This window comes from Corvus moneduloides, chromosome 5 (assembly GCF_009650955.1).
Source record: "Corvus moneduloides isolate bCorMon1 chromosome 5, bCorMon1.pri, whole genome shotgun sequence".
Lineage (NCBI taxonomy): Eukaryota > Metazoa > Chordata > Aves > Passeriformes > Corvidae > Corvus > Corvus moneduloides.
The window spans coordinates 23,492,222-23,517,133 of NC_045480.1; the positions used below are offsets into that span (position 1 = coordinate 23,492,222).

General features: G+C 40.7%; 2 protein-coding genes across 2 annotated transcripts in view; one reads left to right on the forward strand and one right to left on the reverse strand.

Annotated features, from left to right (window-relative positions):
* Positions 1 to 17,182, forward strand: part of UBE2K (ubiquitin conjugating enzyme E2 K) — a 44,646-nt gene extending 27,464 nt beyond the window's left edge. The window contains exons 5-7 of the mRNA XM_032108658.1: positions 6,954 to 7,053; positions 10,381 to 10,509; positions 10,876 to 17,182. Coding sequence (XP_031964549.1) covers positions 6,954 to 7,053; positions 10,381 to 10,509; positions 10,876 to 10,950 — 304 coding nt within the window. The 3' untranslated portion in view covers positions 10,951 to 17,182. The remainder of the gene's footprint in view (positions 1 to 6,953; positions 7,054 to 10,380; positions 10,510 to 10,875) is intronic.
* PDS5A (PDS5 cohesin associated factor A) overlaps positions 13,037 to 24,912 on the reverse strand; it is a 92,226-nt gene continuing 80,350 nt past the window's right edge. Inside the window, exons 34-35 of the transcript XR_004240080.1 lie at positions 18,573 to 24,878; positions 13,037 to 18,233 (exon numbers count right to left, since the gene is read on the reverse strand). The gene's annotated coding sequence lies outside the window, so the exon portion shown is untranslated. The remainder of the gene's footprint in view (positions 18,234 to 18,572; positions 24,879 to 24,912) is intronic.

The window sequence follows — 24,912 nt, forward strand, 5'->3', positions numbered from 1 at the left end:
AAGGGACACTTTCCACTAGACCAGGTTAAATCTGAAGTGGCATCATTCATAATATGTGTGCACACAGACAAAAAGAAATATGTACAAAGTTACACTCGAGAAAAATTACTCTTGAGTTCAGTGAAATACTTGCAGAAGCCTTTGGATCTTCTCAGTGGGCAAAGGATTAAGCTTTCAGGAATGGTGAGGGTATTAGCCCAGGCTTCATAGGCTTTCCATCACAATGCTCAGAGTCTCACTAACTTGAGAGTTTGCTGGATCTGAGAGTCATCCTATTCAAGGAAATGCTGGTCACAGCCTGCTGTGGTCCAGGAGAGCTCAAAGGGTCTCAGTACCACTGTTCATAGATAGGGTCACAGGATGACTATCTTAAATCATCAGTAAATTTCCATCCTGGCCACAAGGATGAGTTGGTAGTTACTGGAATAATCTTTGAAAAGTCCAACAACAAAAGTACTATTCCACTTGGTCTGTTGTTCAGACACAAGGAAGAAGTCTCAAGGCTATTTATTGGAAAACAGGGGCTTGTGAGACACCAGAAGTTCTGGGAGCAGATGGTGTTTTTGATAAACTGAAGGGAACCTAACTGTCCAGATGCCATTAATCCAGGCCGAGACCTAACAAGCATTCGTGAGACCACAGCTGGCCTAAGGAGGGAGCCAGGGGGAGGATGTACCACCACACACCACCATATTTAAGTTTTCTGCATGTCTAGGTTGAAAAGTGGTTTGAACAAAATAGCTTCATTAGAAAAGAAACAAAAAATAAGCAATACACCCCCCTGATTAATAATTTAATCTTTACATTGTTTTATCAAGCATTCAAAGGTAAATTGGACAAATGCAATTCTGAAATACACCTGTAGAAGTATTCTAGAAAATATATTTAGTTCCACAATGCCTCTTGTCAAATCTTTTAGCAACAAGATCTGTTTTTGAAGTGCCACTTCACTGGCTTTCAATGCTCCTCTTGTTGCTGTGTTTTAATATAAGTCTCAAATTTCACTGCCTATCTTTTTCAGTGAGGTTTGAGAATTAAAGGACTGGAGAAGTTTGGCCTATGGGCCTTAGCAGGATTTCTGAAAGAATTAATAAGCGGATAAAATACTCGTTTATAGATGGTAGATACTAATACTATTAAAAGAATTTAATAGTTTGTATAGTTTTAAAAAGTCTCTTCCCTACTCTCCCATCCTCTGATAATGATTTTCTGTTCTAATGAGTATAGTTGAGATGATACTCTGCATATTGGCAGGAGGTTTTATCAGTTTGCAAAGTAATGTCTATAAGTTATTTTTGATGAGTTTAATGCAATTCTTTCTCCACATTGCATGCTTGATGCTGAAATTCTTTGCAGCTGTGGATTTTCTTCATGTTTAGATTTTTAAGTACCTGTTATGCCAGTTTGTTTGCAAAGCAGCAACTGTTTGCTGGTAGAATTAAAATAGGGGTATGATTTTGTAAAAGGAATACTGTTTATGCTTATCTGACATAATTTTCGTTATGTGGTTTCGCTTACTATGGCCTGTATTTATCTTCCAGGCCAGTACTTGGTCTCAAGGTTTTAATTTTAAATATACAATGTATCTAACACAGTTCATTGAAACCTGAGAACTAAATTACTTGAAAGCTGTTCCGCATAAATCCCTTGAGCAGAGATTATTAAGTGAATGTGTTGTGGCTGCGTATATGGCTACAAAAAATCTCTTGGCTTTTGTGGTTTTGACAGTCAGTAATAAATAATTTTTTGTTGTAGTGACTCTACTGGAGGATTCATGCTTCAGTTTTAGTTGGGATGCAGAAATCATTATAAGAGATAATACAATTTTAATAGATAAATAAGCAGCAGCCAGCTTGTAATCATCTTCCTGGGCACCCAGAACTGCTGGATTTTGTTCAGGGTGTTTGAGGAGCACTGAAGCTTCTTAAAGCTTTGAGAAAATTGCAGAGAATATTAACATGGTTTGAGGGAACCCTTCAGCAAGCAGGCTTTCCCCTCTGTGCTGTGTGAAAGCTATTCTATTATGCTTTTTAAAAAATTTTCTCTGATGCGTGCCTGGTCTTGTATTTGTCCTGTAAATATGCAACAGGCTTCTACTCAAAGGCCTTATTAATTTCCTTCCAGATTCCATAAGCCATTGGAACAAGGTGCCAGAGATTTTTGCTTGGATTAACAAGCTTATTTATTTCACAAATGGAACAAATATTGCAGATTATTTGGAAAAAAATGTTCCTGTAGCCATGTTTGGTTGACAGAGTAGAGTAGCAATCTGCTGGCTGCAGCTGTTCCCGGCATTCTGCTGGGTTACCTCTTGGAATAATGAAAGAGATTGTTTCCTAGAGAAGAATGTAAAGAACATAAGTAAAAACTTCCTAAATGGAGAATTAGTTCGCCTTTAAAACTGAAGAAGAAAAATAAAACCTGGCAGTGTTTTGTAATCCTCTTAGGACTCTCTCAGCCCATCAGAAGGTAAAAGAGATTTCTTTCCTCGGGCATGCTGAGTACAGCTGGCTTGCTGTGCCTTTTAATGTTAACACTATAGTCACCCAAATTAGGGGTGCTCTTTTTTAATGGAAATGCCCTAAGATATTATCTAAAAAAAGAGGAAAAATGTGTAAGTGAACAAAATGTATATCAGCTCTCTTTGTTCTGTTTCAATCCAGATTTTCCTTGTGGTTTAGCAAATGCAATGCCAATAGAAAGCCAAGCTTTTGGTTTGGATGTCCAGAGTGGAAGCTTTTAGTTTCAAGTTCTCTGAGGGGACAGTGCCCCTGTAGGGAGCTCTCTGCATGGTGCATGATAGTGGCCTACTCCCGTTTTGCAGATGGCAAACCTGCAAGCTTGCATGATAGCTAAGCAACATTTTGGGATGGGAGTGGGAGTCAAGAGTTATTGTAAGCTTTAGGAGCAAACAGGATCCAGTAATGTCATGGGACAAAGGCAAATAGGAAATTTTACCTTTAAAATTCATTCTACAAGCTGGCTGCTTGTTCCTGGTGATTGGTCAGGCTTTCATTGAAGTAGTGTACCCGCTTAGAGAGTTGTTGTACAAGAAAGATGGGAACCATAGGAAAAATCCAGAGCGAAGTACGCAAGAATAATGGTCTAAGCAAAAACAATGTACAGTGAAAGATGGGGAAGCCATCTCAGTGTGCAGAGTATCAAGCATGGTGAAAAACTGAAGTAAATTTTCCAAGAGCCTTCTAAGGCTTTGGTTAAGAACAGATCAGACAGAAGTCTGTCAGGAGTGATACAAAACCTTGCCTTTGGCAAGGAGGAGAGAACAAATGTAAAACGCAGCCATGAAGCTCACTTGAGTTACCAAAGAGAATTGCTTGAACTCCATGAGCTGTTGCGCATAAATCCACCCACACCTGGAAGTAAACTTCAAATGTAAGAAGAGTTGGAAATACCTAATTTTTTCAGGGTTCTATTCTGGATCAATAAACCTTCAAGGTACGTTGGAAAATTCAGAAGACCTGTATCTTTGCACTGGAAATTCGTTTTAAGGAAAATACAGCTTGCTTATTTTTTTTTTCTTCCCCTGGACATTCTTCTCTAGCTTGTGAAGATGTAGGGGAGGGGATGTGTGTGTTTGTGTGTGTGTGTGTTGGGATTTTTAGCTTTGTGGGACTATCAGTATAGATTTTCTTTCAGAATTGATGATCGGAATTGTTTTTGCTTTTTGCTGATGAGGAACAGGTCCTGCCCTACTGGTATCTGTAAATACAATTCTAGGCAGTCATTTCCATTCACTGTGTTCTCCCAAAAGAAGGTAACACTTCTTTGGGAGAAGTGAAAAAAGAAGAGCTTTTAAGTTCATGGGAAATCAGAATCTATTTTTAGCTGTCCCTTCAGTTTCTTCTGTGAATCTTAATATATATCTGAAAAATTCGACTAAGCTATTGTAGAAAATAATAAGCTTTTTTTACTTTCTTTGATCAGGAAAGCTAATTGGTGTTCTAAATGTAGAAGATTTTAGATGGTTGTATGATAGTTACACAAAATATGTCAGTTTTTCTTTACCATTAATCACAAACTTTTAATTTCTTCTTTTACAGCAATTGAAGCTGTAATGGATTTTCTTTTATGATTTAAGGATACTTCTTTCAATGTTTATGTCCAATAAAAACTGTGTTATGATGCATGAGATGGGAAAGCCGTTTTGAGATACGAGACTTGAAAATAAGTTGTAAGCTACATTTTTAAGACTTTTTACAAATGTAGCTAAACCAATCTTGTCTGAAACTTACGATTTCAGAGTTTAAATTCTCTGATCATACAGTCATCTGTATATCTAAATGGATAAGTTGTTGCTTTTTATTGTTATTTTGAAATTGGACTGTGAGAAGTGCCAGTATGCTTTGTATAAAAATCTACAAATATAACAGATGAACAGGGATTGAAAGGACCTGGCAGTCTTGAAAGGCAGAGACAGCTGGAGACAGCTGGTGTCCATGGCACCTTTGGTTCTTAGTGATGCCCCCTGCTCCCCAAAGTGTATTTTATACTCCTAGAAGGTACAGTGGAAGTGGAAGTAAATTGCATGTAAAAGTGGCACAAGAGGCTGCAATCCTTTTTATGTCATCTTGTCTACATTTTCAGATGTATCTAAAGTAGAAGGATTTCTGCAAAGGAAAGGGCAGAACAGCTTTTATTTGGAGAAAATAACTATAACATTAGTTATTGTTGATAGATATTTCATGGGAAGTCTGTCTTTAAAACTACAGTAACTAACATAATAAAATTACTTAACTGGGAAAAAAGACTTTAGATTTTATAGTGGGTGTGGTAGATACTATAGTACCTGAAATTCACTGCATAAAAATAAAAATTATTAAATCCATTTGAGCATAGTAAGGCCTGAATGACTTGGTGTCCCATGACACCTGAATGCTGGAATAGTAAATATGTTTTATTACATTCCGGTAATACTAGCAGATGAGACTGTGAATTATGTCATCAATGTGTACATTAAATAGGTTAATTTCAAGATAGTATAAACCAGTAGAGATTACAAACCCAAGGAAATGATAAGAGCAAAATAGCATCAGGTACATGTAAAGAAAAGAAAATTACTGAGGAATAGATTTGGATGAGGAGAATTTTATGTTGTGATGGTTTTGTGATTTTTCAGAACTCAGATTTAAAAGCATAAGGATTTTTTTTAAGATTTAAGTCTACGAAGTTCAGCTTAAGGGACTTGAAGCCAGTGTGGCAGTTGGAATGAGATACTATGTGCTAATTAAAATCTCTGTCATTTGGGATGTTTCTCACTTGCAGTTTGATGTAGAACACTGCACTGCGAAAGCTCAGCAATAATTATCAAGCTAAAAAATAAGTTACTGAGAAAAATCTTCTAGAATTAGAAACAATTAGGGGAGAATGGCATGTTTGAATGGTTAGTGACACAGCAAGAAAGGTGTGAATGTAAGCATCTAGGAACATAATATTTGGGTGCCACAAATGTACCTCTGACATTTTACCAGCATCTATTCTTTGTTCATTGGTACACACTGCTCAAGTACCTTAATACAGTGACTCAGTACTGGAAAATACATAAATTTCTGAAACCTAAGCCTGGAAAGGGATTTGCACACTGTTTCCTTTGTAGCTGGATCAAACTGTATCAGGTCAAACTGTTCCCCACCTATTCTAACAAACTCTTTACATTTATTTGCAACCTTCTGAAAAAAAGAAACTGTTTTCTCTTGATTGAAAATTGAGCTTTGTTTGTAAGAAATTGGATGTCTGTGTTTCACAACTTCGCTCTGGCATTCATGTGGCATAATCACTTTGTTCAAATCTAAAATGTTGCATTTTCCCTACTCACCTTGCTACTAGTTCTTAAGCAGAGTAAACAGATCTTTGTATTGGTTTGAACGTCTGTGCCATTGCCACAATGATTTAAGAGTTCAGTTAACTCTTCAAATCAGAAATACTCAACTTTCTCAGAGTCTGTGGGGTTCTTACTTGGTTTCCAGTGTACGCCAACTGAAATGGTAGATCAGAGGTTTTATTTATGATTAAAATCTAGTGAAACTGTGTAAGTGTTACAACTTTCCATACTTCTGGTGTGTAAGAATTTCATACAATTGCTTTTAAGGGTTTATTGACTTCTCTGAGCATACTGGATTTTCCCGTACTAAATTATTGAAGTGTCTTATTCTAAATACACTTGGAGATCAGGATAAATGATAAGAACCTAAAACCTTAGAAGTTCCAACTCCAGAACTGTGCTACCTTCAACAGGATTCTTTCACAGGGGCAAAGAGTGACTTTACAGGACCATTGTGACTGCAGAATGTTTCTGGCTGCCGACAGTCATGTCAGGTCGGAGTGAGAGGAAGCCAAGGAAGTATTTTGATAGCACATTCCATAATTAGCCTAACCATTTTATTATTGTAGTAGTAATTAACTATGTAAATGCTTCAACTTTGTTGAAAAATGTCATATTAAAACTGGTGCAAAGAGATCTAATGTGTAGAGTTCCTTACCTGTTACACGTTTAAAATGTAGGTCACTGCTCCTGCACGAGGAGTGCCGGCAGAGGGAGCATCCGCAGCCTGCCGGCCCCGCCCCGCCCCAGGAGGAGGTGCTGCTACCGGCAGTGAGGGAGAATGACACAAGCCATTTCGGCGTTGGTTTTTTGCGGTTTTTTTTTCCCCAGATGAAATTAATTACATTAAGTGGGCATAGTGAAATGTGTAGGTCAAGGTACTTTCCAAAAACTTCAGAAAGCACTGTTGATAGGAAAGTCCATGTATAAAACCTTATTTAAATATATATACAAAGCAGTATTTTGATAACTATAAGCTGCAGCAGTTTAAAATTATGTTCCTTGGACTTACAATCTGTAGACGATCCCATATCTTCTATGATAGTAGTACAGTCAGAAGGGTGAATACAGACATGGGATATGGTAAAGGATTTTTTTAAATTTTCAATTTCAGGGCAGCAGCAATGACTCTAAGAACAGTGTTGTTATCACTGCAAGCATTGTTGGCAGCTGCAGAACCAGATGATCCACAAGATGCGGTAGTGGCAAACCAGGTAAGATACTCAGCTGACTGTGATTTTTAAACACTTCTGTAATCTTTGCTGAGTCAGGTGAGGTCCCAAGGCTTACAGGAGATAAAAGATTTTAAACAATTTATCATAAAATTGCATATAGTAAATGTGAGCTGCTACAGTGTTTTGTGCTCTTTTTGAATTCTAGAGTGAGTATTAGTTACTCTACAGTGTCAGAAGGTTTTGTCCTTTATTTTTATCACCTTGTGAGAAATATCAGGAGATAACAGCATAGTAAAATGAATTCCAGTATACCTTGCCTTTTAAAATCTAAGGCTTCCAGTATAAGAAAAGCAATATGCTGTTGGTTTAAAATGAGTTTTAACTTGGTTGTGTTAGTTGTATTTGGCTTGGTATGAAGCTCCTCTTCTGGATTAATATGAATATTGTTGAGCACTGTATTTGTTTAATGTCAAAATATTATGAGTAATAACTTGGGGATAACTGTTTTAATCACTGGTTGAATTGCTATCAGTAAAATTTTGTAGTCAACAAGGTTTGTTACCTTTCAGACATTAGTGATAACTTTTAATACCAATAAATAAATGTCAGTGGGATCTTAGGCCATACCTGGACTGCCATGATTCTGTTTAAATTGTTGATGAAGGATAGAAACAGTCATTCCTCTGGCGATTCTGAACAAGGTCCTAAGTATGTGTGTGTTCTCCTTTCTACTCTGGGGCAAGAGAGAGAGGCAGCCTGGCTTCCCCACTGACTGGCAGTCAGGGTGTATTTCAGTAAAAGAAGAACAAAGCAAGTTGATGCTGGAAGAACCTTCTATCTCACCTGTGTCTTCTGTAAGTCAGAACCCTCCAGGATAGGGTGACAAGGTGTGCACTCCTTCCTCTAAAACTCAGTGCAGGATGATAGATAAGCATTTTTCAGACCTGTCGGGATTTGGGGGAAACGTGGAGATTAGAGGTAGTCCATTGCACTGCTGGGTGCGTGAGAGCTGTGTGCTACCACTCTACTCAGTAAGTACAGAAGGCTTGCTTGTGGGATTCTGCAGTAAGGCTGCTCTGAATAAATGTCCATGAACAGTTCTGTCAGGCTGAATTGCTCTGCCCAGGGAGAAGTGTTGTAAAGGCCAGAAAGGCCACCAGGCATATCCCTGCACTGTTTTTTTTCTGGATGTATGCCCTTGCTGTCACACTCCCTCTTCATTAAAAAAAAACACTATATCCTTTTCCACAAAGGTAGTGTTTCCTGTTCTGGCTCTGATGGTAGAATTTTGTGTGGGAATCATAACAGTAGAAGCACTTGAGCTGGTAAGAGTTTTTTCTCAGGCAAAAAACTTCATGAAACTTTCTAGATTCCAAAGAGCAATTTTCCAGGCTGCCCCTCAGGTGCTTGTGGGGGTGTGTCCAGTGTGACTGTGGGACTGTGGCATGGCTGATGTGGAGAGGATTCTGTTTACCCTGTTTCCTGCAAATATCTGCATGAAAACTATACTGGGGTTTGGCCTTGAGTTACAGGCATGTGTAAGTAGGAAGTGATTATAATGGTTTTGAGAGATATGTTGGTAAACACCTGTTTCCTTCATGTGTTTATTTGGTGTTGGGGTCTCTTTTACTTTGTTAGGGTTTGATTGTGTTTTCCAAAACAAAAATTCCCAAGACATGAATTTATTCTCCACACTTGCGCTATTTTACTAAACTGTGTGTCATCCAGGTAAATGGCAGTGTTGTACAAGCTCTTGAGCTGAATCCCAGGGAGAGCTCCTGTTTGAGTAAGAGCAGTATTTTCAGACACCAGCTGTCTGGTGTGCTAGTTGCTCTGGTTGCTGTTTTTTTTTCAGTACAGCAACATGAGCTGCCTCAGATTCCTGATACCAAAACATCAGCAAAAGTTGGCTTTAGGCTTTTCTCAATTCAGTGAGAAAATTCAGGATTATTTACAGATACCCAAGTAAAGGAATTCTATTAATAGAGCACTGAAACCTAGTTCTGAGTAAAATGCAATTACGACTAATCCTTTGGACTAGAAAGCTAGTTGCTTTTTAGGCTTGGCAGTGTTCTCAAAAATATTTTAAAAAAATTAATTGGGGGAAGACCACTTAAGAGCAGAAGAAAATAGTACTTCAGTATGCTACTGGTGTTTACCTTAATCCTTCCTCTTTTTTAGTCATTACACCAAAAGAAATTTATTACAGACCACTGTATTCATAACAGTGATTTATTTCCAACAATAGATTGCCTCCCATGTTTGTTTTAGTGCCATTAATGCCACCAGATAGTAAATACACAAATTATGACCCGTGGATCAGAATTAGAGGGAAGTGGGCAAGGCACGCAAAGCAGTGTAGTTGGTGTGGGTTGTTGTAGGAGAGGCAAAATGAAATGTACTGCATTTTACATGCTTTATAGATCTAATTATTATTTTCATGTATGAATGAAATGTCTAAGAATGATAATCAGCCATGTTTCTGTCCTTAAAATGTACCTAAATATTTGAAAAACATATTTGCTAATATCTTGTTTTATTAAAGTGATGATTTAAGGGAAGAGGGATTTTTTTTTTTAAGACAAAAAACTTGATACTGCATACCAAAGTTGTTAAAATGGGAAAATTATTTAACTTTTCTGAGTACAGTTTATGACAGATGACCCACTTTCTTGGCAGTTGAGTTCTTGGCACACACTAAAAATTCTCTGTGATATGGTCCAGTCTGTTGTTTCTTGGAAAACTAGTTAGTGACGAGATTGGTCTAAATAATATAGTTACATACTGGCATGATTCCTTGCTTTTTGCACTTGCTCACCCATTTTTCAGCCCTTCTTCTGTCACCTGTGTGATCAAGATCTTCGCTCTCAGGAAGAAGTCTGGTAGTAGAATGTTAGTCCAGACTGAAAAACTGCAGACCTACTTGCAGTGCGTAAAACCATATATTTTTTTAGTGATTAGAGAAATGCATTAGAGTAGTACGCAGTACCATGTTCAGGAGATGTTAACATAGGGATAATTTGTACTCTGTCACACTGAATATAAATTTTCAGCAGCTGTGCTAAATATAGCTACTTCGCTTGGGTCGGTGCAATTGAGAGCAATACCTGGTTGTACACATCAAATACCCATAGTGCAAAATTTGACCTGAAGACAAACTCATTATATCAAATGCTTGCATAGGTTTACTCTTTGTGTAATCCTCACCTCTAAATTTACTTCAAAAATAGCAGCATGATCAGTATGAAACACTGTGGAAGATATTGTAGGAAGAATGATGGATTGCAGTTTGCCATATTGTCTTGCTGTGTGGTTGGATTGCTGAGATTTAACTTTCACCTTTTCCCCCCTCTCTCTTTTGTGTAGTACAAACAAAATCCAGAAATGTTTAAACAGACAGCTCGACTTTGGGCACATGTGTATGCTGGAGCACCAGTTTCTAGTCCAGAATACACCAAAAAAATAGAAAACCTTTGTGCTATGGGCTTTGATAGGGTAAGTATAAATAACTTAAAATATTTTTCACTAAGGGCAGGCCAAGTATATGTGTATAAATACAGGAAGTCATCAATAGCATCAGAATCTACTGAAGTAGATTTGCTACTTCCATGATGTTGTGTAGGTCTAATTATTCTATTTTGCTTATTATTTTTAAGAATTGGAGTTTTAAAATACTACGTTACAGATAAATCTTGCGAGCTACCCCTGTCTTTTTGAAACAATTATTCTATAAATTATTATTTGGTATTTAAGAAATGGTAAACTCATGTGTTTTGATTAATCTGTGAACTTTTCATTCCACCTTCTGGAGCTGCAGGTTCACGCACTGAAAATATTATTGCTTTTGTTTTCTCATTGCAGAATGCAGTAATAGTGGCCTTGTCTTCAAAATCATGGGATGTAGAGACTGCAACAGAATTACTCCTGAGTAACTGAGCCATATAGAGAGAGCTGCTTCTGTAGTCCAGCTTGCCCCTTCTGGAGGAGCATCACCATCTGTTATTCCTAGGATTCTATATAGATTCTCTTTCAAAACTGGCACTCTTGCCTGATGATGCTATCTAGGCACTATTGGAGACTGAAAAAAAGCGCTCTGTAAATAAAGCTAATTAAACGTCTGTGTAAATTTAAAAAGGGGAAATACTTTAATTTTTTTTCTTACTAAATATTGTAAAAATTCTTTGAGCTCAGCTAAGATAATGGGGGAAAACCATGCCTACTTTAGTGTTTAGCAGTGTGACAAAGACTAGCAGGAACTTGCTTCAGGATTTTGATTTAGTAATTCAGAAAGCAACATTTTGAGTGTTAGTCATCAAAATTGTTGGTGCCACTCATCACAGTTATCTTACTGTTTTTAACATGGATCCTATGTGCCTGTGGATTGACCTATATTTGCATGCTTGTACTTAATAGACATATTAGGTAGGGTCGCTGAAGAGAGCACCATTGAAATACTCAATTGCTTTTGTAATTTTTTTCCTGACAGACTTTCAAGACTTACCCAAAGTTCCAAATGGTGACCTATTCAGAACCATTTTCTTTCTACCTTAATAATTGGGAAACCTGATTCTCCTCTCCCTTACATCATACTGTTGATTATGTTTCATCATCTGTGGGTATTATGTGTGCCATTGCAGTAGTCTAGGCTCCCCTTTAAAAATACAGATTTTGATTTATCAGTAGTGATTTTCATGCATCATGTTTTCTACACAATCATGTAAGGAGTATGCTTTGATACAGCACAAAAAGATGGAGCTGGTTTCATTTCCTTTTTTTTGTTTTAAATAGCTGTAAAGTGTTCATCAGTACATTCTGGATAATATGATTTCACGCAGTTCGAAGGAAGACAAAGCTGATTCTCCAGTGTACTGAGAATGAAAAAAAATTTTTTTGAGTACTTTATATGATGCAATCAGCTGTTTTTTGCAGCGGTTTTCTAGCTTTATTTTGGGCTTCAGTTTAAGGATTGCTTACCAGGTACTTTAAAATTCATCCTTGCTTGCATTTTTCTCTGGTTAACACATGGAGGCTGTGTTGGTGTTTTTACTGTACATACTTCAAATGCACATAGAAGTAGAAGTGTGTTCTCAATTTAGCTTTTTTTTGGATTGATGTTTCTGATAAACGAGAACTGAAATCTTACCTTGGCTTGTACATACAGTCAGTCTTTTTATTTGTATTAAAATGACATTTCATCCTGAGTGCAAAAGCTTGAAAATTATTAGTCTTGCAACTTCAAACACTAGTACATCTATTTAAAGAGAGCTGTAATATCTTTGTGAATATGATGCAAACTTTTGAGAGTATATCTGACAAGGAAGTTCAGAGAAATCCTGAGACTAGAGAGTGGGGATTGTGGATAATGGAGTACTGTATCAGTCATCTTTTCTATTACTCTTATATTTTGTTCTGTTTTTTTTTTCCTCCTAAGCTGTGGATTAATAGGGTGGGGAAATATATGCCTGCTTGGGGTTTTTCTAGAGCTATGAAGTACAAATAGAAATAGTTTTGTACTTCATAGTCTGTTTATAACTCACACTAGATGAAATCAGGAACATTATGGTATCTGTTAAATACCTGGAGCATAGTAGTGGGGAACAGAACCAGAAAACAGAGCTGTCGAGACCTGGCTAGTTCTGGGATGTTCCCCGTACTGCTCTGTCTGATGTGTCCAAACTTAAAACAGGGCACAGACAGTAAATACTTTGAACTCATATCAGTGCAATACTAAATGCATTTGCTTAGTCTTTATACTTACTGCTTTTTAAGGTGTAGTCAGTGATCAGTTTTCTTGGGCTTTCTTGAGTTAGTGTAAATCATTTGCAATGATGCCAAAGGAAAAGAGTTGTTTTGACTTTCCGTATATTTATTTATTTTTTTAACAAGAAGCTGCTACTGTTCAGCTGGTTTGCTAGATGAAAACCAGGGACGGTAGTAAACTGGCAAAATGCTACTTGTGTTAATCTCAAGTTGCTGTCTTTTCTGTTATACAGGCTAAGAACTTATTGATTACATCAACACCTTTTTTTTTTTTTTTACCCTGGTGGTAAATACAAATTGCTGACTACTTTCCCTTGTTCTTCGCTGCTATTTATCAAAAGAAAGAACTTGGAAATCATTGTCGGGGACATAAAACTACTCAGTTACGGGCTTCTGAGCATGTCTTTTGATAAGACCAGTCTCCTAAGAACAGCAGGCTTCTCCAACAGTATGTGAAGTGATAAAGGAAGCCAGGGAAAGGGGGAGAGGCAAAAAAGAGGTTCTTAAGTGAGCATGGTCACCTCTGAAAGAATGCCCTGTTAAGTTTTACTTCTCTCACAAAGTTACCTCATTTTCTTCTCTACTGCAAAACAGTTGTCTTCCCCTTCCCCCTTATGTATAAATGTTGGATTCTGGGTTTTGCTCTCCATCCATGTGCTTGGTAGCTTAATGCTAGCTCACGTGCTGGCAGGAAGGAAGCTGGGAAGGAAGCATGACCCAGCATTAAGGAGACGTCTTTGGTCTGACGTCCCTCTGAATTTTGACATGTCACTCCTTTATAAGGAATGTTTTTGTATTCTTGGTAATTATCAGAGTTGAATATAGGGATAATGTTGTACGAGGTTAGTTTAACTGCAGCTGGGGCTGAGCCCTAGGAATTTTGCTGTTAGTGTTCAGCTTATCCTTGTGAGACATTGTACATACAAATGGTAGTTCCGTTTTCTGTATTGCTGAACATCGCTATATTCAGGGCCCTGTGCATTCACAGACGTGGAGTTGCTGTGCAGCCCACTCCAGCTGTGGACTCAGGCTGCACATTTACCACTCCTTGCAACAAGACATGAAACATGGGTACAGTGGCTTCCTAAGTACAAAGAAACCATGCGTTGTCTTCCTCTATTGTGCCAGAAGATGGCTTCAAACAGTCATTTTGAAGTCCAAATGGCCCCATTTTTCTAAACAAGGTATTGGTAATAACACGGATTGTCAGAGCATTCTTTGGATTTCACTGCTGAACATTTTAACATGCATCCAGCAAAAAGGTTTATCCATATTACCCAGTTCCTCCAAGAGCAAAGTACAGCTTTGTTCAGAGGTAGAGAAATGCCCTTTCCTGTTGCCAAAAGCCTCCATTTTCCCATGAGTACCAAAAGCCCTGACTGTATTCCACCCCCTTGCCAAATTCACAGCTTCCTCCCATTCCTTCTGTGAACAAGCTGTGTTCTCAGTGTGACAAATTGGTGCATTTTGGAGACAAAAAACCTTAGAAACATATCCTGGAAAGATGTGTCATTTAGTGCATTCTGCATACTCCAAACTGGATTATTTTGTTTGAAGCTTGCAACAGAGTACATGGGGCCTTGACTATAATTGGTTCGGTAGTATTTATGAGCAATTAAGTACTATTGGTGTATGAATATGTCTTAGTTCTTTTTCTAATTATCACTGTATTCAACTGTTTTCCATGTAAATTGGTATTGGAACACTGACATAAGGAATATAGAAACTTTTTTCGTTGTTGTCTGAAAGGAGGAATTAAATAGCCAGAAAGAATCTTACCTTGTAACACCAGATCTGCATTAGATGGTGTGGGTAACAGAAACATTTAAACTATGCAAATTTAAGCCTAACAGCTGTGACTCAGACTAGGCACTTCAGAGCTTATGGATTGCTTGTGTCATTGGGGAAGGGAGAAGGGGAGCGGGGGCAAATCAAAACACAGATTCAAGCGCAAATTCTTGTTTACTGCATTGGTCATGCACTGTGTCAGGAAGTTCCATTTTTAGCACAGGGGAAGTCAACTGTGCATGTCCCTTGTTCCCTTCTGAATAACCACCAGAAGCTGGCTTAGACTTGGAGGCTTGCCTGAAGTGGAAAACCTTAAATTATTTAGCAAAAAAATTGCTTTTATTTAAAGGCTGATGAGCAATGAGAAGATGAGGTGTCCTCTCCTGCTCGGTTTTGTTGATGGAGTTGATGAGTAGGGGGCACTGATTTGTGACCAGGTGCATAGTTTTGTATGGTTTTGATGAGCAGCTGGCTCAACAAGAGGTAGCAAAAGTGCATTTCATCAGTGTCTGTTGCATCACAGAACTAAAGCATGAAAGTCAAGATGCTTGTGGGTGCCTAAAGCCTCTTCTGGGAAGACCAAATAGGTGTTTTCAGTGTTAACCATCCTCGTTTTCCAGGCACAGCTTTCTCCTAGGGCTAGGCAAAGGGGCAATTACTTCTTTCTTGCTAGTTTTCTGATCTGTTCCAAACCTATCTGTGAATGATGTAGGTAGCTCTTCCTGCTTGTGGTGTTTGTGTCATCAGCTGATTCATCATCGGACTCACAAGACCAACTGTCGTCAATGCATTTGGCTTCTGGCTTGGTTATTCCAGCTGCAGTGCTCTGTTGGCAGCAACCTGACTTTGGATTTGTTCTCACTGGACAAACCCTTGCAAATCATTTGCCCTGTACTGTGCTGTGATGTTCGATCTGTGCTGTTACCTGCTTTGTAGGCATCAAACTGGCTCCAGGATCACTCATGGTGCTGAGCCCTTCATCGATAGTGTAATTTCAGATCCACGGCTCGACAGACGAGGAACTGTACTGTGACAGTGCTGTGCTTGTGTGGTGTACTATCTGCAGCACCTGCTGCTGCTCTGGTGCAGTGTCTGAAGAAGGCTGCCATCATAGGAATGCTGATGTCAACTGCTGAAGAGTCCTGCTTTTCACTTACCTTTTCCATCCTAAATTCTGACTTTCCTAGTAAATGAGTATTTACCAATAAATACTGCAGAAGGTTGGTTCCTGAGCATCAGCCTTCCTGTGGAGGAGGAACGGGGGTGGGGAGGCTGGAATGCAGCATCAGTATTTTTTGTCTTGCAAATAAAAACTACACAAACACTTTTGTACACAAATGATTTTTTAAATAAACACACATTTTAAAAGATGTTGATTTTTCACTGGGAATGCTTAACAATAAATGCACGTTTCCCTGAAAACAGTTTTCATTTTATTTCTGGCAATTCTGATTGTTCTAAGATTATAGGGTCTACTGCCTCCATGTCAGTAACAAGAGCGAAAGGGATGATCATTTTCAAGGTGCACATTAGAAAATTTTGAAGAAGAAAATTGTGTAAATAGAAGTTGTGTAATGGAAGCATGTGTTATTTCAACAAGGACTGCCTCACGTGATGGCCTGAAAACTACATGTACAGCCGCACCACCACTTGTCTCCTTTCAAAGGCTGCATCTGAAGAAACAAAGCCGGTAACTCACAGAGGAAAAGTTCTCTCTGGATTTTCGTGCACCGCTTATGTTCATGTCATCACATTTTAAACTATGTACTTCAAACTGCAGTTGGTTCATGCACAGGGAGGTGACAGCCTGGTGGCTAATGACACTGCCCTGTTGTCCAGCTCTGGAAGAACCTAGGAGAGATGATGACTATGGATTTACTACCAGTACAAACTTCACTTTTTTGGCATTTGTCCACATTTGTTAAATGGAGTAAAGCAGTTTGAAGGCAGCAGCTGCACAGCTGAAGTAATGAGCAGTGAGTTTGCTGTGGAGCTGGTTGTAGTACTCTGTTTCAAATCTGCGTCCCATCTTCAGGTGCATGTTTATCCCTGGGCAGGTTTTGCAGGTTTCTGGGCAGGCTCTACCAGCTGGGATAGTACTGCACAGTTTTATGATGTAAGATGTTGTTTGGGTTTTTTGTTTCATTTTACTGTCATCAGGAGCTGTGTCGTTCTGTGGTACCTCATTCTTTAACGGGGTGAGGGAGAGGGAGCACTCCTCAGTCCCTCTCCTGCAGGTCTTAGCCTGATACTAATTCAGAGAAAAAAAAAAGGTCCATATTCCCCAGTTTGTGTAGTTAGACACTGACATGAGTAACTGAGAGCTGCTTTATACTGAAATACTTGTGAAGTTGTCCAACAGCCTTGTCATTCCTTCCAGCACCCCAAAACTGGAAGCGAGTTCACAGCTGAAATGGACTGATGGTGCTTGCTAGCTTGACTTGTCCTGTACTTAGTTTTCTGTTTCAGTGGCTGTAATACTGACACATTTGGCTCTCAGACGGGTAACTGATACCTCCAATACAGCAAATCCAGGATTTTAAATTGTTTTTAAGGTCAAGTCTGGATCTGGAGCACCCGTGTCTGGTATAATGTCAAATAAATTACATTGCTTCACTTAGTGGCTGCTTTGTGTTGAAATACATGAATTCTTTAGGTGGGTTTATGACAGCCTGGTATAACATAAAGGGTAATAAGCTGGGCTGGTGAGGAAAATATGGTGGGGGGGAGAGGGGAGGTGGGAGAGAACCTGTTTTGTGCTGATGATACCTGAGCCACCAGACCCCTTTAGCACTCCCAAGTCCTCTGTGTACAGCTGCCTTTGCCTGCAAGTGGTGCGGGGCATGGGCTTGTGGCCCCCTGCTCCTGCAGGGTGGGGAGAGGGACAGTGCCCTGGTCACTTTCCTTTGTCTTTCCTGAAACCTCTTCTCAAAATTGGCAGTTTAAAAACATGATGATGGTGAATAGTCAAAGCTCCTGCTGACCCTGAGAGGTTTGGGAAGTTCCTGCAGCTGAGCCACATTGCTGTATCAGGGCAAAGCCTGCTATCCCCATTTTTGTACATTTACCTGCTGCCTAGGTTCAGAGGTGGGTGGGAGGGTGTCTTTCTTGAAGGAGGAACCTTTTGCTGGTTACAGCCCCAAAAAATAGGAGCCAGTTACACACCAAGATGGATTTTGGTTCAAAAGCACACCTACAACTGGCTGGTCCCATTTCACACTGCAGTCATAACAAAGAGCAGGCACTGGAAATGGCGTCACAGCTTTAAATTTCCATCAACACAAGGCTGGAGAACAAACACCAAACACAGAGTTGGTCCTGGGTGTTTCTGGAAGTGGTGGCCATCACATCTTCACCTTGCTGCAAGAAGCTGTTGGGTGTGAAGCAGTTTGTGTAGATAGTGGCTTAAAGGATCCAAAGCCGTCAGTGCAAATGGAAAGAAAGCACTTGATGTTTATGACTTTTAAAGAGGCAACTCCAAGAAATGAATCCTGCATATGAACTTGCTATAGGTGAATGACCTGCTGGGATGGGGGCATGTTCTCACTCTTTGCTTTGGCATATGTGTTGCCCACTATAGCTTATTCCACATTCCAATCCTTTAATGGTCTGAACTACATCAAAAGTGCTGGGATAAACTGTCTCCAGGCCATAGTTATCAGGAGAGGGAACTGTTGGGAAGAAAACATGTATAAACAAAGTAGTTACCAAAATTCACTGGGTCAGACAATGCTGAGGTGGAGGAGAAAAAAAACAAAGCACAAACCAAACCCCCAAAATTTCTTAAAAACTAAGGGAGAGTCATTCTTTGTATTTATTGTTTGTGTGCCATTCTTTTCACCTGTGAATGGTTCTTATCTGTGAGGAATTCAGGAAGGGGAAGTGCAGAGTCCTGAACCTGGGGAGATAAAACCCAGGCACCAATACAGGCTGGGATAACTGGAAAGCAGCTTGGCAGAAAAGGACCTGGGGGTTTGGGATGTGGACCAAGCTGAACGTGAGCCACCAACCTGTGCTCATGGCAAAGGCAGCAAAGTGTATCTTGGGCTGCATGAGGCAGTGTCAGCAGCAGGCTGAGGGAGATGATCCTGCCTCTCTGCACAGCCCTGGGGAGGCCATATCCAGTGGGAAGCCACGTCCCGCTCTGCTGAGATGGGCTGGAGGGAGCCAGCTGTCCACATAAGAGACTGTGAACTCAGGGGGCCTGGATCTGTTCGATGTGACTGCAAAAGAAGCAAATACACAAAAGGGGCCACATCCTGCAAGTGTGAAATGAAAAAGCTCTCTTAATAGCAAAAAGGTTAAAAAAACCCACCATCAACCCAAAAGAAGAAACAACCCATGTTTTGGCTTAAAGGTATGTTTTGGAAAGAAAGCAGCTCAATGATGCAGAATCAAATGAAATTCTGTTATCATTTTGGCCAACTGCTTTGGGCAGCTTCCAAAACCACCCTCATGAAACAATGTGTGCAAGGGAAATGCTTAGAGCAGGAACCCCGCCCTGCTCCCCGGCCAAAGGCAGTGACTACCCACCCCCCTGGCATGTGGTGCAGCTCCCATGAGGCAGCAGGAGGGGGCTTGGGCACAGCAGGGTAAGTGGTCTTCTGGAGGAGAAACACATTACCATTTCAGGGCTGAAGAGTGACCAAATAAAAAATAGACTTGAGCTCTTGAGGTCTGAGGAAGATGGCAGATCTGTCCTAGTAAATTTAACAGAAAGCCCCTATGCCTCTGACTGTAGCTCTGGGGGTAGAGGTGCCCTCAAAAATGGCCAAACAGCATCTAATATACGGTGGTTATGTGGGAAAATATTGTGTTGGTCAGACACAACATTCTTGGAGAAAGTGTGTAAGGAGATGGAGGAAGGCAGTGGGGAAGAAGTGGTGCCACAGCACTGGCAGTGCCCATCCCCCTGTCCACAGGCACAAGAAAAGTTCCAAGGAGCAGAAGCCTACAGCCAGCCGGGGGGGTGATGAGTCAAGGGAGTGGATGCAGTGCTGGGTGTTTGGCTGTGACCAGTCACCTACAAGAGACGTGATCTCAGGTTGGTATTAATTGGTTGGGAGTAAGTTTGGCCAGGAAATAGGAAAATTTTTCTATTTCCATTCATTTCTCTAGGGCTGTACCTCTGGCTCTATTTGTTTACACTCTCCCATTCAGGTATTTATACACATTGATACACTCTGAAGGATGATCTTACCAGGAAGGTACCTGAAACTTGGAGAGCCAGAGATACAACCACATCTACCTCATGGCCAACACACCAGGACTGCTGTGAATGCCACCATGATCTTCTGCGTGCAGTCTGTGGGGGGTTGGTGTTTCTTAAACGTGTGGAAGCTACAAAGGATTAAAAATACACCCTGTTTCTGTGTGAGGGAATGCTGGATCTTCTGTCATGTCTTGTAATAGTCCAGATGACTAGAAAACTTCCCTAGAGCATTGGAGATTTGGCCATTTAGTATACTTTGACAGACTGAGGCAGCTCCAGAACCTGCATGGCAAGTGCACTGTGAGTAACAACCCTCCTGACAAAGGGAGTGGTAACAACAGGAACCAGGTGCTGACTGAGGGAGGATGGAGGATAGCAGTGCTGAACATGGGGTCCTTGTGGGAAAACCAGACCTTAGAAGCTCGTTACTAAAGCAGAGCCTGATAAACTGCAATGTGCACGCCCCCCACAAGCCTCAGAAATTAATCAAGGCAGAGTCTGCTTTCTTCCCAAATCCTTTTATGCTCAAAGCTAAGCTTATATAAGATTCAAGTGAGAAGGTAATGCAGAAGACACAATGTGCAGGCATGGATGGATACAGCAAAGAGGGCTTTGAATAGCTGGGAACCAATGTACTGCAAGGCTGAGAAAAGGTGACTGGAAAGGGCACTAAGGAAAGGCACCAAGGTACTCTGTCAAGCTCACACAGCAGGTGTGCAGAGCAGCTCCCTTGTCCATGCCCGAGCCTGAATCCTGTCCTGTCCTACCAGCATGAGGAAGGATGAACAGTGTTTGCTGCACCACCATCCAGAATAATTTATCCAGGTTACAGATTACTCTCTCCTTTCCTGGGAACACTCAGGGATGGAAGCAGGTGATGGCTTGAATTATGTGGGCAGTGACAGTCTCTCCTAATTTCGTAGGAAGTGGAGAAGAGCTTATGTGTGGGCAGCAAGGAGCAGTGAGCTGCACAGGGGACCCTGCATGTGCTCTGGAGACAGCACATAAACCTCCTGAGAGGAGACTGATGGCTCAGACCTCTGCCACCAGCATAAACCCAGCTTGTCTCTGGTTTGGGGACAGTTGGGGCACACAGTGACTTCCCACTTGCTTTACAGCCATTGGACCCAACACCAAAGAAACAGCCATAATCACCTTCCATCTCTTGCTTCAAGAGCTCCTTGGGGCATCAGAGTCAACACATCAATTTCTGCTTCCAGGGCAATGAGAGAATTAAATGCTTGAACCAAGGAGCAGAACATGTATTTCTTGTTCTGGAGCATGCCCAACCTGCAGCATTATGATTTGAGCTCTTGCAGCTGGTAGGGCTGTAGGAGGATGCTCAGTATTCCAGAGCTATTTGGTCAAGCTTTTTGCCTGAGCTGGCACATTGCTGAGACTACAAGGCTGCCAGCATGACCTAAGTGAGTTTACAAATTAGCTTGGATAACCTGTGCTCCCAGTGAAAAGCAGATGTCTCCTGCTGGCTGTCCCTCCTCACCAAGTAACACAAGACTCAACTGCACCACCCACTTGCATTGCCCATAGATGTCTTGGCTCTGCTGACCATGGATAGAGCTGCACAGTTGGTGACAAATCCCCCAGGTTCAAAGTTGAATGGCTCCTTAGTAATTTCTTGCCAAAGCTGAAGAGGTCACCACAAGCCTGACTTTCCTCCTGTTGGCTCACAACACCCAGCCACTACAGGCCCACAGTCCTGATAAAAGTGTCAGGGTCAGGACTTTTCCTAGGCAGAGAGAAGTGGCTCTGGTGCAGGTTGGAAACGTCTTTCCATCAGGTAACAGGAGGATTTGTTCCAATGGTATGACGACTGCCCTTTGCCTGACATGGCACCAGGGCTCTGAGGAACACGCTCACAGCATCTCCCAGCACAGGTGATGCTGACCGAGTTCGGCTGCAGAGCTGCTCCTACCACTCACCGCAGCACATGGGGCTATGCCTTCAGCTCTTCGGGCCTGAGCGAGCAGGAGGTCTCAACTGCAACAAGCCTTTGGCTGTGGTCCCACTAGTTTCTTTACAAGCAGGTGCACATGCCAGAAACTTGCTCATCTCCTTTCAGACTGCAAAAAATAGTGCTGGGAAGTTCCCTGGAGTCAGAGATGTTCCTATTCTGAATCTGAAGTATACTAGGGTGTGATTTGTGGAAGTAGTCATCCTGTGGGTCACCACACTGACTTGGTGCTAAGGAATCTCTAATGGGAGCAACTGGGTCATTTGCCCCCTTTGGTTTCTCATTTAGAAATAAGAAATAAAAGGACATCCTGGATCCACTCTCCTGACTCAGGCTGTGCAGCTGGGAAGGGACAGGTTATCAGCAACCACTTCCAAGTTCTGCTCCTGAGGAAGTCCGGTCTTGTTCTCTGCCTTCGAGGAACTGAGGCAAATCAATCCACAGAATGTCTGGATTAAAATCTCTTAAGGAATGGAAGCTACTGTCGGTCTTTGAAGTTTAAGAGTATTTTACAGTATTATTTGAGTTTCCTTCTGGCCATCTGAATACCCAGGATACTCATCAGCCGATGATTCCCTCCTGTCAGAAATTCAAGAAGAGAAAGGCTTCAAGGGACACAAAAAGTGCTGCTGTACAGAAGGACTTTGCTCCCTGCTTTTTAACACCTTGCTGCTCCTTGTGCAAATCTGTTCCTGCACTGAGATACAATGCCATGGGCTGAAACCAGCCACTCTGTGACTAATGCTTGGTTACCAGCTCTGTGCATCTGCAGCCAGGCTTCTTCAGTTTGGGCTATTTCCCTGAGCATCAATTTGAGATTTGATTTCCAGGCACAAACAGAGCTATTACTGCTGATAAAGACAGTAACAACGCACACATGCAAGAGAACTAGAATCTGCATGGATGATTTCTTTAAGAAGCAAGTTTCCCATGTATTGTAAATGTTTGGTGATCCTGCATCTTACTTCATCTTTAGAGGAAACAGTTCAGCTGTGACAGCCCCACCAGTGAACTTGACACTCAATAACCAGTCTGATGCTGCACTTGGTCCAACAATGTGAGCTAAGTATCTAACAGCTAGAAGTACATTTTAGGTAACATTTTTTTGTTATTTATCAATACTAAAATTAACAGGGCTTGTCAGCATGTGCAGAAAAGGTTTGTAATGCATATTATTTCTCCTGTTTAAGATTGCTCTAGACAACATTATTTCATCCAAAAGAACTATTCAAATTTAGTTTTGTTGAGTGGTAGAGCTTTAATTTAGAACATTACAAAGTATGTTCTCAGAACAGCTTTCCTGTCTTACTGTGATGAAAACCATGCAATCCAGGCATCGGAAGACAGAAAGAAACAGAAATAAATGTATGTCTGCTAAGAAACACAGCCAGACTTTTATGAAGATGGGAACTTAAAAGATGGTAAGAACTTTGCTCTAACTATGTAACTAAATGTGAAACCTCAGCATCTTTAAATCCTACACTGGTAAAAAGCCATAAATACTGTGTTTTATTGGGCTTCCTATTATTCTTAATCACACATTAACAAGTGAAGAACTCTGAGCATCAGTTTCCTTATTATAATGGGAGAATCCCCACTCATGTACAAGATTTGAAAACTGATATATGGCCAAGTAGACACACACACACCCTACCACCCTCCATTTTCTTCAAAATACTTTGCCTTCAATTCCAGAGTTTTATACTCATTACTCTTTAATAGATCTTATTTTTAAGGCCTCAGCAGCACTGGCAATGCATAAATTATGTCTGTTGTTAAAACGGTGGCTGTGCCTTCTGTCCTGGTTCTCCAGGCTGCCTCCTGTGTGCGGTCAGCACTCAGGGCCCCTGGGTGCAGCTCTGACACCAAGGTGCCCACCCATCACTGAGGCAGCTCGTGACAGCACCACAGCTGCCCCGAGGGCTTGAACGGGAACAGTGCGGGCAGGCAGGGAAATTCCGAGTGCAGCCTTGTCTGGGGCAAGTTCTGAGAAGAGTCAGTGGGGGCCACCGCTAGACCCCTCTGGTAATTCTTGTATGCTGCATTTTGGCTCAGCCAATTATGCCCAGAATAAATTTGCTCCATGAATGTACCAATTGACTCTACTGATAATCAACATATCAAAGTAACTCAAATGTCCACATTAAAAAAAACCAGAGAAAGAAACTCAACATAATCCCATCTGAAGAAAGACAATTGAAAACCATGCCCTGAGCATGGCACTGAACCTCCAGAAACCCCTTCTAACCTAAATTATTCTGTGATGATTCCTTGAGTAATTTGACATTGTAACTAATTAAAAACTGACCAAAAGAGGTAAAAAGGAAAAAATCCAATAATTATCCACTCCAAAAAAAGCAAAGCTTTTGGAAACAAATCTGAATTGCTTGCAGGATTTGTCAAGTCCAGATTTCAGATCACTGTTAAAGGCACACAACTAAGTACCAGAACTCATTTTTAAAAGCAAGTATCTTTTTCAGGTAGCACTAAAACACTTTAAAATTAGTTTAAACCAAAATACTCTAACTTTTGTGAGAGGGAAGTATTTGACCAGAGCACCAAAAAGAAACTGCATTCTCATCAGTAAATCCACCTTGTGAAATTATTTCAGTTTTAGAAATCAAACCCCTGACAGATGCGTAATTAAATGATTTTAAAAACTCCCGGCCTCCCTCTGTCAAAAGCATTTCAAATCCTTCAGGTCAAAGCACTGCAGGTTGCTTTAGAAGGGGAGCTGCACACACTGCTTTATGCACAGAAGAAAAATAACATCAGCTGTATGCTTGCTAAGAGAGACTTAACTCATGTTCGAGAGCACACAACCGCACCCTACCCATTTCAGGAGCACAAGCAATCCTTAACTAATGCCACCAGTATCCAGCTCTTCTATATGAATCAAGGGATTTCAAAATCTGCAGAAGAGAAATAGGGAACTGAGGCAGTGGGAAACAAAGCAAACTCTTCACTGTCACTCTGCAGACCAACCCAACCCCCTTCACGAGATAAAGCACTGTAACTTTACCAAAAAAACTTAACTTTTAAACTACGTTACTGTCTGCATTACAACTCCTTCGCTCTGTACAATACTTCTGTGAACGTCCAAGCCCATATACAGATATAGCAATTAGTATTCTGTGAAAGAAAAAAAAAAAAAATCAAAAAAAGG